This window comes from Ranitomeya variabilis, chromosome 2 (assembly GCF_051348905.1).
Source record: "Ranitomeya variabilis isolate aRanVar5 chromosome 2, aRanVar5.hap1, whole genome shotgun sequence".
NCBI classification, from domain to species: domain Eukaryota; kingdom Metazoa; phylum Chordata; class Amphibia; order Anura; family Dendrobatidae; genus Ranitomeya; species Ranitomeya variabilis.
Window position 1 is genome coordinate 1077978210 of NC_135233.1, and position 18290 is coordinate 1077996499.

Genomic DNA, 18290 nt, shown 5'->3' on the forward strand with positions numbered 1-18290 from the left:
TGGTAATAAAATAAATGAAAGAACTGAACACTTTTGATCTTTTGACATATTTTCCTAAAAAAATATTATATGAAAAAGCAAACATAAATATCTATATGGAAATGGTAATATATCATTTATAAGGAGTGTTGTTTTGAAAAAAAAAAGGTTAATCAAGTTAATTTATACATTCACTTTTAAGTTTAGTGTCCTTGTTACCTATGGAGAATGGTATAAAGGCCTCGTTCTTCTTAAAGTTTCCAGCAGAGTCAAGAAAATGTCCTGGATAAAATTCTTCTGGTTTTTCAAAGTAATCCTTATCTCTGAGAGCTGAATGGATCAGTGCGATTACAGTTGCTCCCTGGAAGAAATAAAAATTGTAAGATATAATACTGTATGTACGAATAAAATGGGTCATAGTAAATAAAATACTAAATAGATTCCAATTGGAAAAAACTGTATTTCAATATTTTTTCCATAAATCAATTATACAAATGCAACAAGAAACTGTAATATATCTTATCAGAGAAATCTGCTTCTTGCTCCTACTGTACTGATCTCTCAGTCTCAATTTATGGGTAAAATATGTAAAACAGATTTATCCATTACTGAAATTGGAGATGACAGTTGGTGCCTCTAAAATCCTATGACGAGGGGAGGGGCAAGAAGTAAACACAAACATAGAACCTTATGAGCACCACTGTCATCTCCTGTCTTAGTAAATATAAAATTTCTATTCACTGTATACACATTTTACCCATAAATTGGAGAATTTTTAGAGTAAAAGATCAGTCCAGGATGAGAAAGAAGCAGTTTTCTCTAATAAGATATATTACAAAGTTTCTTCTTTTCTCATGATTTAGGTAAAAAAAAATTAAAACAAGGGTTACTTTTTATAGGGTTAGTACATTCTGACTGCAAAATTTGGGTGATTAAACAATTCATTTATGGCTGGATGCCAGTTATTGGCTATGTCTGGTTATTTTACCCTTTCCACTTTAGGCCTGATTCAGAATTCTGTTTTTTTTCACATCGGTGGAAAAAACGGGTAGATTTTCATCAATATTTGGCCCATATGTCTGTTTTTACCATCAGTGTTTAATAAATAATTTTCTTATATACAAAAAAAATAGCATGTAAGAAATAAAAATTGAAAAGGTTCAATTGAAAACTACCCATTATAAAGTTAATTATGGACAAAACATGGATGACTCCTGACTTTACTCATTTTCTCAGACTCATAAACTTTATATGGGTGATTATGACTCATTATTCAAATAAAAAGTTGTCATGTTTTCTTGAATTATTTTTTTTGCCAACACATGGTCTGCAAAAAAAAATGGATGTATGAACAGCTCTATGAACCATAAGTATGGATACTATCCATGAAAAAAATGGATTTCTAAGCTGTAGGGCTTATAGTCCTTTGGACCAAGCCTATGATATGGTTTACCCTCCTCTTACAGGAAATAATCAATGGAAGGATCCAGTGTCGGACTGGGGTACCAAGGGCCCACCAATAACCAACTCCAGGGCCCCACTTTTCAGCAACATGTCTGTTAGGGCTAGCGGAACGCACCGAGTATAGATAGGTAGCTACTAGGTGCGTTTGAGGCCCGGGGTCCACCGTGCAGAGATATCTGCTGCAAGGTAATGGTGGATAACCTCTGAGCTCACACGTGGGTTAAGCTTGACCCCGTGTGAACTGCAAGCGATCTCTGTTGACTCACAGAGTTGCGCTGTACACAAAGCTATTACCCTAACTAAGGGTTGTGCTTGCTCTGGAGCTCTTCTGTGCTAACCGTACACATGAAGGAACCAGATGCTAAGCCAAGGCTAATTGCCCCCACTGACGCTAGCTGCCTGCCTGAGTGTACAGTGCCAAAGCTACAGCCTCACACCACATAAGTATAGAGTGGTATAGTATCCACTGGCATAGGCCAAACACATTTGATACTGGCAGATGGCTGTGCGGCCATGCAAGCCTTTTATAGTTGCAGCTTTACAGGACCTTCCTGGTGGACCAATAGGATCTGCAACAGGGCCTGAGCGTGTGACCCCGGACCTCCAATGAGAGGTCCTTCCGTGGGCATGCTCAGTGCGTAAAAAGCAGGACTTAGTCCCAGAAAAGCCTGCTCACCACTGACCAATGCTGGCTACAAGGGCAGAGCCTGGAAAGGCAATAGTAAACATTCGCACAGTAACAGGCTGAGCCAGATGCTGGGACCGATGTCTCGGCTGAGCAGGTGTCAGTATTCCGGGTTTTCCAAATCACCTTGTGAATGATCTTGCCATTTGTTAAGATGGAGTTTGCTGTTTTTGTCTGCCCTACTTCCTGTTCGTTTATTTAAAACCCGATTCAGGTGTCAGCTTCCTTGCTGGAGTATTCTGCTTCTGTTCTCCTTCAGCTCAGATGCTGGTTCTGAGAGTGCCTCTACCTCTGGCTTTGGACATTCTCTGCATATGTAAGCTACACTCTCTATGTTTATCATTAGTCTGCTGACTTTGGAACTTAACCCTTGGTTCACTCCTCCTGGTAAGAACTGTGTTTTTGAACTATGTTTCTGGACTGTGTGTTGCTACTTAATCCTTCATTTACTCCCCCCGATGGGAGCTGTTGGAAACTACACCAGAATAATACTTAAATGTGAACCTGTTTCTGAACTTACCCGTGTTTATGCCACATCTGGGATCAACTTGTGAACATGTTCTGGACTTCCCTGTGTTTACTTCATACCTGTATTTGACTCTTTCTGCACCGACAGTGTTTTGGATCTGCACCACGTCACCTGTCACACTCACCTTTTTGATCACCTTTGCTGAGGATTCTGCCTTAAGAACTCTGCCGATTTGCTGTATATGTTTCAAGGACTTGTTTCATTTCAGGACACTGCAGGTTATCAGTATATTGTTTTGGGTGTTATTGCTGTTGCACAAATACACTATTTGCACTAAAGAAACCCGTCTCTGTCTGTTCATTGCCCCACACTATCAGAATCCTTGAGTTCCTACTATAATATTACAGCAGGTTCCACTGTGGCTGGAGGAGAATGGGAGACCGCAGCAGACATGGTTCGAGATTCCCCCTGTGCAGCGGCGGGAACTCGAACCTAACATTACCCCTCCCCCTCCTAGGGCCCACTCCTCCTTGAGCCTCGCTATGTTCAAAGGCTGCAATGAGCAGAGGAGCCCGACTGTGCTCCACAGTTTCCCAGGTTCTGTTCTCTTGGCCGTGACCCTTCCAGTCCACCAGATAGTACTTCTTGCCACATACCACCTTGCACCCCAAGATAGAGTTCACCTCGTACTTATCCGTGAATGAACCCGATGTCCCAGCAGATGACTCGGAGAAGCGGGACATATAGACGTGCTTTAAGAGGGAAACATGAAAGGTGTTTGTGATACCAAGGCGCGGAGGAATAGCCAAATGGTAGACCACATGGTTAACCTGTTCCAAAACCTTGAAAGGACCAATGTAGTGAGATGCAAACTTAGTGGACTCAACTCGCAGCCTGATGTTATGGGCGGAGAGCCACTAAGTTGCCAGGAGTGAAGGTCGGAGTGGGGCACCGGTGTGCATCGGCAGAAACCCTCATTCTCTCCTTGGAGGCCCGAATGGCATCCTGTGAGTGGTCCCAAATGTCACGAGCCTCCACTGCCCAGTCTTCCACTTTGGAATCAGTGGATGACTCGGGCATTGGCACAGGGACACGCGGATGCTGGCTGTAATTAAGGAGAAATGGAGTCTGCACAGTGGAGTTGGCTACGTCGTTGTTCAAAGCAAATTCCACCCAAGGTAGCAAAGATGCCCAGTCATCCTGCCTAGCAGGGACAAAATGTCGCAGGTATGTCACCAGATTCTGGTTGGCCCTCTCTACCAACCCATTTGTCTCGGGATGGTATGCAGAAGAGAGATTCAGCTCAATGCTGAGTAAACGACAGAGCTCTCTCCAAAACCGAGATGCGAACTGGGAGCCCCGGTCACCTTGAGCATCCTTTTGGAAGAGGACTGCTCCAGCACCAACAGATGAGGCATCCACCTCCATTATAAATGGCTTATCTACATCGGGGCAATGTAGAATGGGAGCGCTAGCAAAGTGTGACTTAATAGCGAGAAAGGCCTTGGAGACCTCCTACGACCACAATTTGGGAATTGCTCCCTTCTTCGTGAGGGCAATCAAGGGAGCTACCAAAGTTGAGAAGTGGGGAATGAACTGGCAATAATAATTAATGAACCCCATAAAGCGCTGTACCGCTTTATGAGAATGAGGTTCCTGCCAATCCATCACAGTAGTAGCCTAGCAGGATCCATAGCCAATCCCTGGGCAGAGATGATATAGCCAAGGAAAGGCAACGACTCCTGCTCAAACACACACTTCTCCAACTTGGCGTAGAGGGAGTTTGCCCGTAAGAGGTCGAAGACTTTGCAAACATCTCTCCGGTGGGAGTCAATATCTGGAGAGTAGATGAGAATATCATCCAGATAGACTACGACAAAGGTGGTGACCATATCATGGAAGATGTCGTTCACAAAGTCTTGGAAAATGGCTGGGCCATTGCAGAGCCCGAAGGGCATCACCAGATATTCATAGTGCCCATCCCTAGTGTTAAAAGCCGTCTTCCATTCGTCCCCCTCACGGATGCGAATCAGGTTGTAAGCACCCTGCAGATCTAATTTAGTAAATACCCTTGCTCCCCGCAGCCTATCAAAGAGCTCAGATATCAGGGGTAATGGGTACTTATTCTTAATAGTGATGGCGTTAAGACCCCTGTAGTCTATGCATGGATGTAGTTCTCCACTATTCTTCTGCACGAAGAAGAGCCCAGCCCCTGCAGGTGACACTGACTTCCTAATGAATCCTATTGCAAGATTCTCTCAGATGTACTGGGACATTGCCTCTGTCTCCAGAAAAGATGACGGATAGACTCAACCCCGGGGAGTCTCTGCACCAGGCAGGAGGTCAATAGGACAGTCATATAGGCGGTGATGCGGAAGGGTCTCCGCAGCCCTTTTGGAGAACACGTCCTTATTGGGCCAATAGTACTTGGGGAGAGAGGAAAGATCTGCGGGTACCTCAGTTGTAGCAACCTGAAAGCACTCCCTCTGACATCTACCCTCAGAGTATTTACTCCATCCCAAAATTCTCCCTGAGACCACTCTATATGAGGAGAGAGGTAGCGTAGCCATGGTTTCCCCAGCAAGAACTCATCAATTCCCTCGGGAATGACTAGTAGGGAAATAATCTCCTGATGAGATGGAGACATGGAAAGAGTGAATGGAATGGTTTGGTGTGTAATCTGTGAGGGTAGTGTTGACCCATTTACCACTTGAACGGTCATAGGTTTGGTGAGCATGACCAGGGGTATTGCGTGTCGTTGGGTGAAAGTAGATAACATAAAATTGCCCTCCGCCCCGGAGTCCACGCAAAGCTCTACCATAAGAGTGGATGGGCCTATGGTAATTGTCCCTTTGAAGGACAATTTGGAGGAAAACGTCACCGTGTCTAGTGTACCTCCTCCGACTACCACTAGACGTTGATGTTTTCCCAACCGCTGAGAACACCTGGAGGCAAGGTGTCCTGACTGCCGGCAAACATGACAGACCTTAAGAGCACGGGCGGTCCGGGACTTAGATCCCATTCGTGACACCTCCATGGCCTCATGTGACTCGGACGCCTGGACTGAAGATTCTAGAGGTTTGGTGAAGGTGCAAGCCAGCCACAACCTATGCCTACACTGGGCTCACTCCAACCTTCGCTCGTTAAAACGAAGGTCCATGCGAGTTGATACTGCTATGAGCTCCTCCAGTGTGGCGGGAATCTCCCTAGTGGCCAAAGCATCCTTCACATGGTCAGCCAGCCCCCTCCAAAATACTGGGATGAGGGCTTTATCTGCCACTCCAGCTCAGATGCTAAAGTCCGAAAGTGGACAGCAAAATGGCTGACCATTGACGAACCCTGAGTCAATTCCAGCAGTTGGAGCACCATATAATGGGTGACTCAAGGTCCCAAAAAGACCTGTTTCAGAGTGCTCAAAAACCGAGGAGCACTCTGCACCAAATGATCGTTGCGCTCCCACAGTGGCATAGCCCACTCCAACGCCCTGTCCGACAGAAGAGAAATAATGAATCCCACCTTTGCCCGCTCTGTGGGAAAACGTGCAGCCAGGAGCTCAAGGTGTATACCACACTGGCTCACTAAACCCCTACATGATTTACTGTCACCAGAGTATTTCCCTGGCAGCGGAAGGTGGGATAAGGTTGAAACAGGGGTGGCAGTGGTTAAAGTTGCTGCAGCCACGCTAGCAGCCTGAACAGCTATTGCGATAACATCCACAGCTGAGGTTGCACGCTCGAGAGCCACCAACCTGGCCTCCAGCTGCTGGATGTACCCCTGCAATCGCTGTTTGTCCGCCATTACTTAGCCAGACCCTGGCACTAGTATAGTGTTAGGGCTAGCAGAACGCTCCGTGTATAGATAGGTAGCTACAAGGTGCATTTGTAGCCCGGGGTCCACCACGCAGAGATATCTGCTGCAAAGTAATGGCAGATAACTTCAGAGCTCACAAGTGGGTTAAGATTCACTCCGTGTGAACTGCATGCGATCTCTGTTGACTCACAGAGTCATGCTGTAAACAAAGCTTTTACCCTACCTAAGGGTTGTGCTTGCTCTGGAACTCTGCTGTGCTAACCGCACACATGAAGGAACCAGATGCTAATCCAAGGCTAATTGCCCCCACTGACGCTAGCTGCCTGCCTGAGTGTACAGTCCCAAAGCTACAGCCTCACACCACATAAGTATAGAGTGGTATAGTATCCACTGGCATAAGCCAAACACATTTGATACTGGTGCATGGCCATGCAGCCATGCGTACCTTTATAAATGCAGCTCAACAGGACCTTCCTGGTGGACCAATAGGAGCTGCAACAGGGCCTGAGTATGTGACCCCCAACCTCCAATGAGAGGTCCTCCCGTGAGTATGCTCAGTGCGTGAAAAGCAGGACTTGGTCCCAGAAAAGCCTGCTCACCGCTGACCAGTGCTGGCTACAAGGGCAGAGCCTGGAAGGGCAACAGTAACCATTCGCATAGCATCAGGCTGAGCCAGATGCTGGGACCGACATCTCCTCTGAGCATGTTCCATTGTGGCTGGAGGTGAATGGGAGACCTCAGCAGACTTTATCCTCATTCACAAATTTCTATCGCAATAAAATGGGCTGATAGTTGAATTTAAAAAAATGCTGCCTTTGTCTGTATGCAGTAATTTAAGTATATTGTGCCAAGTACTGCTCATCTAAGAGGGTGGTGGCCCACCAGAGGATTCTCCTGTTCTCTTTTGGGCCAGTCTGAGCCTGGTAGGAGCAGATATTACAGTCTTACCTTAAATAGGTTGTCCGCTACATTCTATAATATGCACATCGATTGAACCCTTGTACAGAAGTATTTGTTGTCCTCTCTGCCTGTGGGCGGCGCTATTGCTGCCAGCTTACCTGGCCTCATGTGACCCCAGCTGCAGCTACAGTTAGGCAATGCTGTGTCCGCCTCTGCATAACTTCTGAGATTGAATGTATAGTTATATTCATCTTACCCTTTTACGCCCTACATTTTTACACTAAGGAGTACTTATTTTCCATTTATCTCTTACCCTCATCATAGGGGATTCTTTACCCGGGGTTTTCTTTTCTGTAAGAGCAGTGAGACTAAAGAGCTATCGACCACTTGATATCATGATGATTAATTAAACAAATTCATGGAGGGTCTAGAATCAGATACTTTTCATTAAAAATATAATATCACTATGGGTACTATATTTCAGTTGCAAATAGATGGATTTATTTTGATCATAACATCAGATGTTAGGAAGGACATTTTTTCCTTCATAGAAAAATTGGCCTCGGCCTCAGTGAGGATTCTCTTGGTAGAAATATAGGTTGGACTTGCTAGACTTTTTTTTTAACATTATCAAATACTATCGTTTGTAAATAAGAATTTTGAAGGGTCACAACTATTACAGAAAGATACTGTATCTGATACACTGTGCTTTATGTTTTGTTATGATTAGCCCTAAAGATAGGGATTAGGTCAATGGCAGGTTCTCACATCACCATTTAATAAAATGGTCCAACAAGAGAAAATAGATGACAGCACTACAGTACCTTTGGAATAAAATAGCCTCTGAAGGTGACATCTTGAGAAGTTGCATGTGGAACAGCAGTCGGTGCGATGTCTCCAAACCTCTGGATCTCATGAATGACGGCGTCTGTGTACGGCATCTCTTTCCGATGCTCCATTTGAGGTTGGGCAGATCCGATCACTCGCTCAATTTCATTTTGCACTTTCTCTGTCACGGTAGAGATTTACATATATATATATATATATATATATATATATATATATATATATATATATATATACATACATTTTGTCGTAGTTACCAATTTGCACAATAATCTGGATGTACTCAAGAGTATGCACAAGATGAAGAGACATGTCAGGACCTATGACGCAATTGTATTTTATAACTGCTGGCATCTTAGTCTCCACCATTTACACTACTTAGAACCTTTATTGTATATTTCTATAACATTTGTTAAATATATTATTGTTTGTCCAAACTTTGAGTTTCTATTTTCTTTAATACTATCGTCTGATAATCCAGAAAAAGGAAATCAGCAAATCTGCCAAAATTTTAATTCAGCAGCTTCACTTTTTTTTGGCTGTGAAATTCAATTTCAGAAAAAATCAAATTGTCGAAACGAGTTTAAAAAAATCTCTTGTAACCAACTGTACTTGGCTCTCCCCTACCTCTGATGTTCTGGTTATCTCCTATGTGTTATTTTTCCTGTCATCTTTCCTATATCTTCTTCTCTTTCCCGGCCTCTAATGCTAAAGCTCTTTATTAGGCTTCGAGCCATCAATGACCGGCATTACACTCCACATGACCATGTACAGGACGTCAAATGTGACAGTGTAGCGCCCATTTAAGATTGTCAGCATTGGAGCCTGGAAAAAGAAATATATTTAACAGAAAACAAATAAGACGCTTTGTGGAGCATTATGAGAGGTGTGTGGAACTGAGCAAAAAAAAAATTACCTATCGTGAAAAACTTGGAACACATTTGAGTTTCTATCAATCAATTTGTTCATCAATAATCTTGTCCCAAACAAGTTCTGTTAATGTCAACCTAAAATATTTATGTCATTTTGGACACTTTTAGTATAACCACAGAAAATGGTCTAAATGTTTGATGGGACCCACACCAATCTTAAGAAAATGGTTTAGCCTTAGAAATGGAATATCAGCACTCATGTTCATGCACTCAGCTCTCATGTTAGGGTGCTCAGAAATTTTCCAGGCAAGTTTGCATCTATCCACATTATATGTTCAATGGTCCTAATGAATTTTACATTTTTTTTTTTAAATGTTCCTGTTCCGTGCAGAACTCTGAAACACTTCTTGTCTTTGTGACACTTTAACCATGTAGTGCGGCATCACATGGTCACGTCCTCCAATACCAAAACCTCAAGATATTTTTGTCCATGAGGATGTTACTTCCATGACCACTATTTTAATAAAGAAAAGATTGAAAAGTTATCGTGGAGCAAAGGACACAGGTGGAGGGGAGGAGAGGAAGACTTCAGAAGGTCGATATATTGCAATTTTTAAACCAATAGGAAGTTCTACCTAATGCATTTACACTTTTCTGTTTAGCTTCATGTCATTGAAAGGATCACCACCGACTGTCAGAACTAAGTGTCCTACAATACACTGCTTTGCATCATGACTCCTCAGTTTTCAACTTGGAGATCATCATAAATACAAATTTTGTGAACATTTACGTTCCAGTGACACAAAGCTAACATCAGCAATAAGAACTGTATCTACCAGACCCTGGAACCTAGAGTGTCTCAAAGGCCTCATCGCCATAAAAAAAACCCTATGGAATAATTTTTATAGATTTTATATTGGCAACTAGGAGCACGTTTTGCATTTGCATCTACTTTTATTTTATTTTTTTCTGGACATTTTTGGCAAAATCACTGAAAGTCAACTTTTTTGATAGGCAAATTGGAAAACCAAAAATTAACCATATAGATGATATGACATACAGTACATACCAAAAGTTTGGATACACCTTCTCATTTAAACATTTTTCTGTATTTTCATGACTATGAAACTTGTAAATTCACACTGAAGGCATCAAAACTATGAATTAACACATGTGGAATTTTATACTTAACAAAAAAGAGTGAAACAACTGAAAATATGTCTTATATTCTAGGTTCTTCAAAGTAGCCACCTTTTGCTTTGATGACTGCTTTGCACACTCTTGGCATTCTATTGATGAGCTTCAAGAGGTAGTCACTGGAAATGGTTTTCACTTCACAGGTGTGCCCTGTCAGGTTTAATGTGTGGGATTTCTTGCCTTATATATTGGGTTGGGACCATCAGTTGTGTTGTGCAGAAGTCTGGTGCATACACAACTGATAAGTCCTACTGAATAGACTGTTGGAATTTGTATTATGGCAAGAAAGAAACAGCTAAGTAAAGAAAAACGAGTGGCCATCATTACTTTAGGAAATGTAGGTCAGTCAGTCCGAAAAAATTGGGAAAACTTTGAAATTGTCCCCAAGTGCAACTGCAAAAACCATCAAGCGCTACAAAGAAACTGGCTCACATGAGGACCACCCCAGGAAAGGAAGACCAAGAGTCACCTCTGCTTCTGAGGATAAGTTTATCTGAGTTACCAGCCTCAGAAATTGCAGGTTATCAGAAACTCAGATTAGATACCAGGTCAATGCCACACATAGTTCTAGCAGCAGACACATCTCTACAACAACTGTTAAGAGGAGACTTTGTGCAGCAGGCCTTCATGGTACAATAGCTGCTAGGAAACCACTGCTGTGGACAGGCAACAAGCAGAAGAGACTTGTTTGGGCTAAAAAACACAAGGAATGGACAGTAGACCAGTAGAAATCTGTGCTTTGGTCTGATGAATCCAAATTAGAGATCTTTGGTTCCAACCACTGTGTCTTTGTGCGACACAGAAAAGGTGAACGGAAGGACTCTACATGCCTGGTTCCCACCATGAAGAATGAAGGAGGAGGTGTGATGGTGTAGGGGTGCTTTGCTGGTGACACTGTTGGGGATTTATTCAAAATTGAAGGCATACTAAACCAGCATGGCTACCACAGAATCTTGCGGCGGCATGCTATTCCTTCCGGTTTGCATTTAGTTGGACCATCATTTATTTTTCAACAGAACAATGACCCCAAACACACCTCCAGGTTGTCTAAGGGCTATTTGACGAAGAAGGAGAGTGATGGGGTGCTACGTCCGATGACCTGGCCTCCGCAGTCACCAGACCTGAACCCAACCGAGATGGTTTGGGGTGAGCTGGACCGCAGAGTGAAGGCAAAAGGGCCAACAAGTGCTAAGCATCTCTGGGAACTCCTTCAAGATTGTTGGAAGACCATTTCCGGTGACTACCTCTCGAAGCTCATCAAGAGAGTTCGAAGAGTGTGCAAAGCATTCATCAAAGCAAAAGGTGGCTACTTTGAAGAACCTAGAATATAAGACATATTTTCAGTCGTTTCACACTTTTTTTTTAAGTATATAATATCACATGTGTTAATTCATAGTTTTGATGCCTTCAGTGTGCATGTACAATTTTCATAGTCATGAAAATACAGAAAAATATTCAAATGAGAAGGTGTGTACAAACATTTGGTCGGTACTGTATGTCCATAACCTCATCAAACAAATATACAGTAAACATCACTTACCTAACTGAGACAAGCTCCTTTGGCTTCAAAAATAATCAGAAACCCATCCATATTTTTTAATGACATTGGTCAAAGTTCCTTATTTTTACAAATAGAATTTCCCAAAAGATGTGAAAACAGTTGCTCAAACAGACTTCTCTAGCAAAATGTGGGCCTACTTGTCCTAGCAAATGTTCCCGAGACAAATGAGCTCTATCTCACTTGTGCTTTCTTCTACATATCTTAATAACATGTTAAAAAAATATATAAATTTAAAGTTATACTGTCTACATGATTGAAATGATTGATCTTACTTTGAATTTCTGGATATTTCATCATGAGCAGAATCCCCCATCTCAATGTGGTTGATGTGGTCTCCATTCCAGCGCCAAACAAGTCTCCCACCAGAGAAGTCAAATTATCATTGTGGAAATATTTTATGTTTTCGGCTTTTCCCTGTAAAAAATGTTTAAACAATTCTGAAAATGTTCATGTATATAAAAGAAATTAGTCTGAGAAACTGCTGTCATGCCACACTAGGAAAAGTGAGTCCTCCCCAATTCTTGTCTTGAAAATCTCATTTGGATTAATAAAAGAAGCAGTGAAGATTGGCGAGTGCTGTGTTTATTTTCATCTTTATATAAAGATGATTTAGGCTTCTCTGCCTGATGCTTATCATTTGATCCTCTTCTTTCCTCTTAGCACCCTACATCTCCGGCCTCTGCACTGTAGACCAGGAAGTCCATATGCAATCAGGATTTGGTGGTCTCTGCATGAGGCAAGAATGCGACATAATGACTAGTGTTGAGCATTCCGATACCGCAAGTATCGGGTATCGGCCGATACTTGCGGGTATCGGAATTCCGATACCGAGATCCGATACTTTTGTGGTATCGGGTATCGGTATCGAAACAACATTAATGTAATATAATGTGTAAAAGAGAGAATTAAAATAAAAAATATTGCTATACTCACCTCTCTGACGCAGCCTGGACCTCACCGAGGAAACCGGCAGCGTTCTTTGCTTAAAATTTGCGCGTTTACTTCCTTAAATGAAGTCCCGGCTTGTGATTGGTCGCGTCGCCCATGTGGCCGCGACGCGACCAATCACAGCAAGCCGTGACGTAATTTCAGGTCCTTCAGGATTTTAAAATTACGTTCTGGCTTGTGATTGGTCGCGTCGCGGCCACATGGGCGACGCGACCAATCACAAGCCGTGACGTCACGGGAGGCTGGACACGCGCGCATTTTAAAATGCGCGCGTGTCCAGCCTCCCTTGACGTCACGGCTTGTGATTGGTCGCGTCGCCCATGTGACCGCGACGCGACCAATCACAAGCCAGAACGTAATTTTAAAATCCTGAAGGACCTGAAATTACGTCACGGCTTGCTGTGATTGGTCGCGTCGCGGCCACATGGGCGACGCGACCAATCACAAGCCGGGACTTCACGTAAGGAAGTAAACGCGCAAATTTTAAGCAAAGAACGCTCCCGGTTCCCTCGGTGAGGTGCAGGCTGCGTCGGAGAGGTGAGTATAGCAATATTTTTTATTTTAATTCTTTCTTTTACACATTAATATGGATCCCAGGGCCTGAAGGAGAGTTTCCTCTCCTTCAGACCCTGGGAACCATCAGGGATACCGTCCGATACTTGAGTCCCATTGACTTGTATTGGTATCGGGTATCGGTATCGGATTGGATCCGATACTTTGCCGGTATCGGCCGATACTTTCCGATACCGATACTTTCAAGTATCGGACGGTATCGCTCAACACTAATAATGACACTTTGATGTCATGATGTGCGCTTTGATATTACAATGCTCAGTGACTGGGCAAGAGGTACTTTTTATAGAGAAGAGGATGGTGAAGTGGAGGGCAATGTCAGAAAGAAGAATACCAGAAAGCTGGCACTGAGCAACAAATAGTGGGGATGTTGGAGAATAGGAGATGAAATGAGTATTCGTTTTTTTTTTGTTTTTTTACATCTCACATTTATTATGCTCTGTATCTGGAAATATACCTGGTAACACGTTGATCATACCTCTTGTTGCTTGGCCAAGTAGGCATCAATGAGGTTCCTCTGGTCATTTACATCCAACTCTTTCTTCTGTTTGGTAAATGTTCTTCTTATAAAGTTCTCAAGCTCTTTAGTATTTTCAAAAATTGTTTTGTGAGCTCCGGGAAGCAATTTTGCAAGTAATGGAAAACAGTTGTACAGCTACAGCATACATTCAATAAAAAGGAAAAAAATATATATTTACACATTGAACTTGAAGAATGATAAAATAGGCTTTAAGTCCTTATTCACATGTTAAAAATATAACATGTTATTTTACTACATAGACAGAGGGACAAAAAAGACAAACAGATCAATGGTCGATGGAAGTCATATGAAAGACCAATATATAAATCACTTACGACAACCCAGGGGCTGCTTAGAAGCTTCACATTTTCATTGACTAATCCCATAAGCCTCAGTATGGTCGGATCTTCATAGTCAAATCTTTTACTCAGGAGAATGGACACAATTATATTGGTTACAGCAGCATAAATACTGGTAACATTATCAAAGGGCTTGCCTGAAAAAAACAAACAATTGTTTTTGTATTATTTTAGATTTTATTAATATTTATTTGACAAACTATTGATTTATTTATTACATGATGTTGATGTCCTGACTCCTGAATGTATTTATCAGGGTGAGGAATTGCCAAGAAAAGGATAAATTCATTTCTCACCTTCGTAAGATCTTAACTTCTGAATTAAGCATTCCGACTCCTCAGTGATCTTGTCTTCTATGGTTCTTCGCCCCATTCCATAATCTCGTAGAGTTGAGAGGGTAAATCTCCTCATTGCTTTCCAGCTTTCACCAGTGGAAAAGACGATTCCTGAGTGGAGTGAATTCACATTATTAGTGATGAGCGAATATACTCGTTACTCGAGATTTCCCGAGCACGCTCGGGTGTCCTCCGAGTATTTTTTAGTGCTCGGAAATTTAGTTTTTATTGCCGCAGCTGAATGATTTACATCTGCCAGCATAAGTACATGTGGGGATTCCCTAGCAACCAGGTAACCCCTACATGTACTTATGCTGGCTAACAGATGTAAATCATTCAGCTGCGGCAATAAAAACTAAACTTCCGAGCACTAAAAAATACTCGGAGGACACCCGAGCGTGTTTGGGAAATCTTGAGTAACGACCAACGAGTATATTTGCTCATCACTACACATTATGTGATGGGTGTTGTCTATACATTAGCTGGACCAAGGAAAATCTCATTTACTTAGTTTCCCCGAAAAACATCAGAAGCCTACTGGACGAGCGTATCAAATATATCATGAAATTCAACTTGCATAAAATGTATTTGATGGAAAGTAAAAATGGATACAGGGTTGTGTTAACACCAAGCTTCAGCACCATAAAAAGAGAAAATTAAAGCATAATGTTCAGTGTGAATTTTAAAAACATGATATAAATTTATAAAAAAAAGTTAAAAAGATAAGGATCCATAAGCTGACGCATTTGGGGTAAGAACTAGAGTTGAGCGACTTTTACTTTTTTGGGGTCGAGTCGGGTTTTGCGAAACCCGACTTTGTCAAAAGTCGAGTCGAGTGAAATCGGCCGATCTTCTTGCAAAGTCGGGGTCGTTGTTCGGCCGAAACACGAAACCCAATGCAAGTCAATGGGGAAGCATAGTCTGCAGTGAGTGGAGGCCAGGAAAACACCTATAGTGCCCATTTTAATGCCAAAAACATCAATTCTTGTCACTTAAGCTTATCAATCTTAATTTACCTTACAATAATAGGAAGCCATTGAAAATTGGGGGTCATTTAGCTAAAGTTGTGGGGGGTAGGGCTGGTTCCAGTTTTTAGTGGGCCCAGGAAACGTGGACTACGTCACGGCGGTGGAGCAGTTAGAGGTAAGTATTGCAACGTTGCAAGTGCTGTGATCCTGAGCAAGCAGGGGGTCCCACTCGTTCGCATTGGCACTGGCACAGGGCCCCTCAAAGTACAGCGGTGTGTTTGCACGGCGGGGGCGCCTCCCACCGACAGCGACACTTTTGCGCACTCTGAGGGGCCCTGTGCCAGTGACGTCGCCAACGAGTATGCCCCCCACCTGATAAAGGAACCTGCACTTTCATCTGCACCTTCCTCTTTGTCCCCGTGTAAGGTGGTATAGTATGCGGGAAGAGGAAACAGACTTTCAGCAGGGTCAGATTCAGGCTGTGTAGAGTGCAAGGGGAATGTAGTGGTCTGGGTCAATGTACCAGCGGGCTAATCTAGCAGTGGCTGGGCAATGGGCAGGATGAGGAAGAAACACAGATCTAGGACCAAATAATAAAGTGGGCTAAATGCAGTTCAAAATTGGTAACAGGACTAACCAGGCGGCATTGCTTTGTTCAGTGGAGGACAACTGTAATGAGAGGCTGACACAGTGAGTAGGGCCAAATAAGTAACTAGGCTAAATGCACTTTAAAATTGGTAACAGTAGGAAACAGGCGGCACTGCTTTGTTCAGTGGAGGACAACAGCAAGGAGCGGCAGACACTGTTATTAGACCCAACCCAACTCTTATCCCAAAAGCAGTTTCACATTAAAAATATAGGCCGAAAGCCTGAGGATTGAAGCTCAGCTTTGTTCAGTTGAGGACAATACCAGGGAGCGGCAGACACCGTTATTAGACCCAACCCAACTCTTATCCCAAAAGCAGTTTCACATTAAAAATATAGGCCGAAAGCCTGAGGATTGAAGCTCAGCTTTGTTCAGTTGAGGACAACACCAGGGAGCGGCAGACACCGTTATTAGTCCCAACCCAACTCTTATCCCAAAAGCAGTTTCACATTAAAAATATAGGCCGAAAGCCTGAGGATTGAAGCTCAGCTTTGTTCAGTTGAGGACAACACCAGGGAGCGGCAGACACCGTTATTAGACCCAACCCAACTCTTATCCCAAAAGCAGTTTCACATTAAAAATATAGGCCAAAAGCCTGAGGATTGAAGCTCAGCTTTGTTCAGTTGAGGACAACACCAGGGAGCTGCAGACACCATTATTAGACCCAACCCAACTCTTATCCCAAAAGCAGTTTCACATTAAAAATATAGGCCGAAAGCCTGAGGATTGAAGCTCAGCTTTGTTCAGTTGAGGACAACACCAGGGAGCGGCAGACACCGTTATTAGACCCAACCCAACTCTTATCCCAAAAGCAGTTTCACATTAAAAATATAGGCCGAAAGCCTGAGGATTGAAGCTCAGCTTTGTTCAGTTGAGGACAACACCAGGGAGCGGCACACACCGTTAGTAGGCAAAACCAAACTAGTAGCCCCACTGCATTTTTCAAATTCCTATAGGCTGAAAACCTGACAATTGAAGCTCAGTTTTTTTCAGAGGAGGACAGCTTTATTGAGTGGCGCAGACAGACACAGGTAGTAGGGCTTAAACAAAAAAGTTGGCTCAATGCAGTTTAAAAAAGGTTACAGGGGTACACAGGCAGCATTTGTGTGGTCAGCGGAGGACAATTTAAATTAGGGACTGAAGACACACTTAGTAAGCATAAAATAAAAAAGGAGGCTTTATGCACTTTAAAATAGGTTCCAGGGTTACACAGGCAGCATTGGTGTGGTCAGTGGAGGACAATTTAAATTAGGGACTGAAGACACACTTAGTAGGCTGTCCCCTGTGCACCATGCATCCACCACATTAACCCATTGCGCCGTAATGGACACGTAACCTTCCGTGGCCATGCCTACAGGTCCATGCGTCTGTTGTCAGGTGCACCTTTGTACTCACAGATTGCCAGAGTGCATGGACAATGCGGATCATTTACATGCTGGTGGAGGGCTAGGATGGCTTTTCTCGCAAAAGAAGTGTCGACTGGGTAGCTCATAGCGTGGTACAGCATAGTCCATCAGGCCTTTATTAATATTAAATAAAATAAATAAATAGCCTATATGAACTTTAAAATAGGTTCCAGGGGTACACGGGCAGCATTGGTGTGGTCAGCGGAGGACGATTGCAAGGAGGGACCGCAGACAGGCTTACTAGGCCTAAAATAATTAAAAATAGGCTCAAGGCACTTAGAGTTATCTCGCAGGGGTACACAGGCAGCATTGTTGTGGTCAGCGGAGGATGATTGCAAGGAGGGACCGCAGACAGGCTTACTAGGCCTAAAATAATTAAAAATAGGCTCAAGGCACTTAGAGTTATCTCGCAGGCGTACACAGGCAGCATTGTTGTGGTCAGCGGAGGACGATTGCAAGGAGGGACCGCAGACAGGCTTACTAGGCCTAAAATAATTAAAAATAGGCTCAAGGCACTTAGAGATATCTCGCAGGGGTACACGGGCAGCATTGGTATGGTCAGCGGAGAACAATTCTAAGGAGGGAGCGCAGACAGTAAGTACTCCCAAAAACTAAATAGATGTCAATGTCTGCCCCCCCCCAAAAAAAAAGGGGGGCATACTTTGGTACAGGGTTGGGCTCCTATGCTGACTTTCAGACATTGTAATTTGGCGCAAAGTGTTTACTCTTGTAAAAGTAGGACAAAGTAACTA

The 18290-nt window shown here is 43.1% G+C and overlaps 1 protein-coding gene across 1 annotated transcript in view; it reads right to left on the minus strand.

The window, feature by feature from the left end:
- The window catches only part of LOC143808706 (cytochrome P450 2K4-like), a 101138-nt gene that overhangs the window by 12993 nt on the left and 69855 nt on the right, over positions 1 to 18290 (minus strand). The window contains exons 4-9 of the mRNA XM_077291636.1: positions 14480 to 14629; positions 14160 to 14320; positions 13783 to 13959; positions 12056 to 12197; positions 8132 to 8316; positions 199 to 340 (exon numbers count right to left, since the gene is read on the minus strand). Coding sequence (XP_077147751.1) covers positions 199 to 340; positions 8132 to 8316; positions 12056 to 12197; positions 13783 to 13959; positions 14160 to 14320; positions 14480 to 14629 — 957 coding nt within the window. The remainder of the gene's footprint in view (positions 1 to 198; positions 341 to 8131; positions 8317 to 12055; positions 12198 to 13782; positions 13960 to 14159; positions 14321 to 14479; positions 14630 to 18290) is intronic.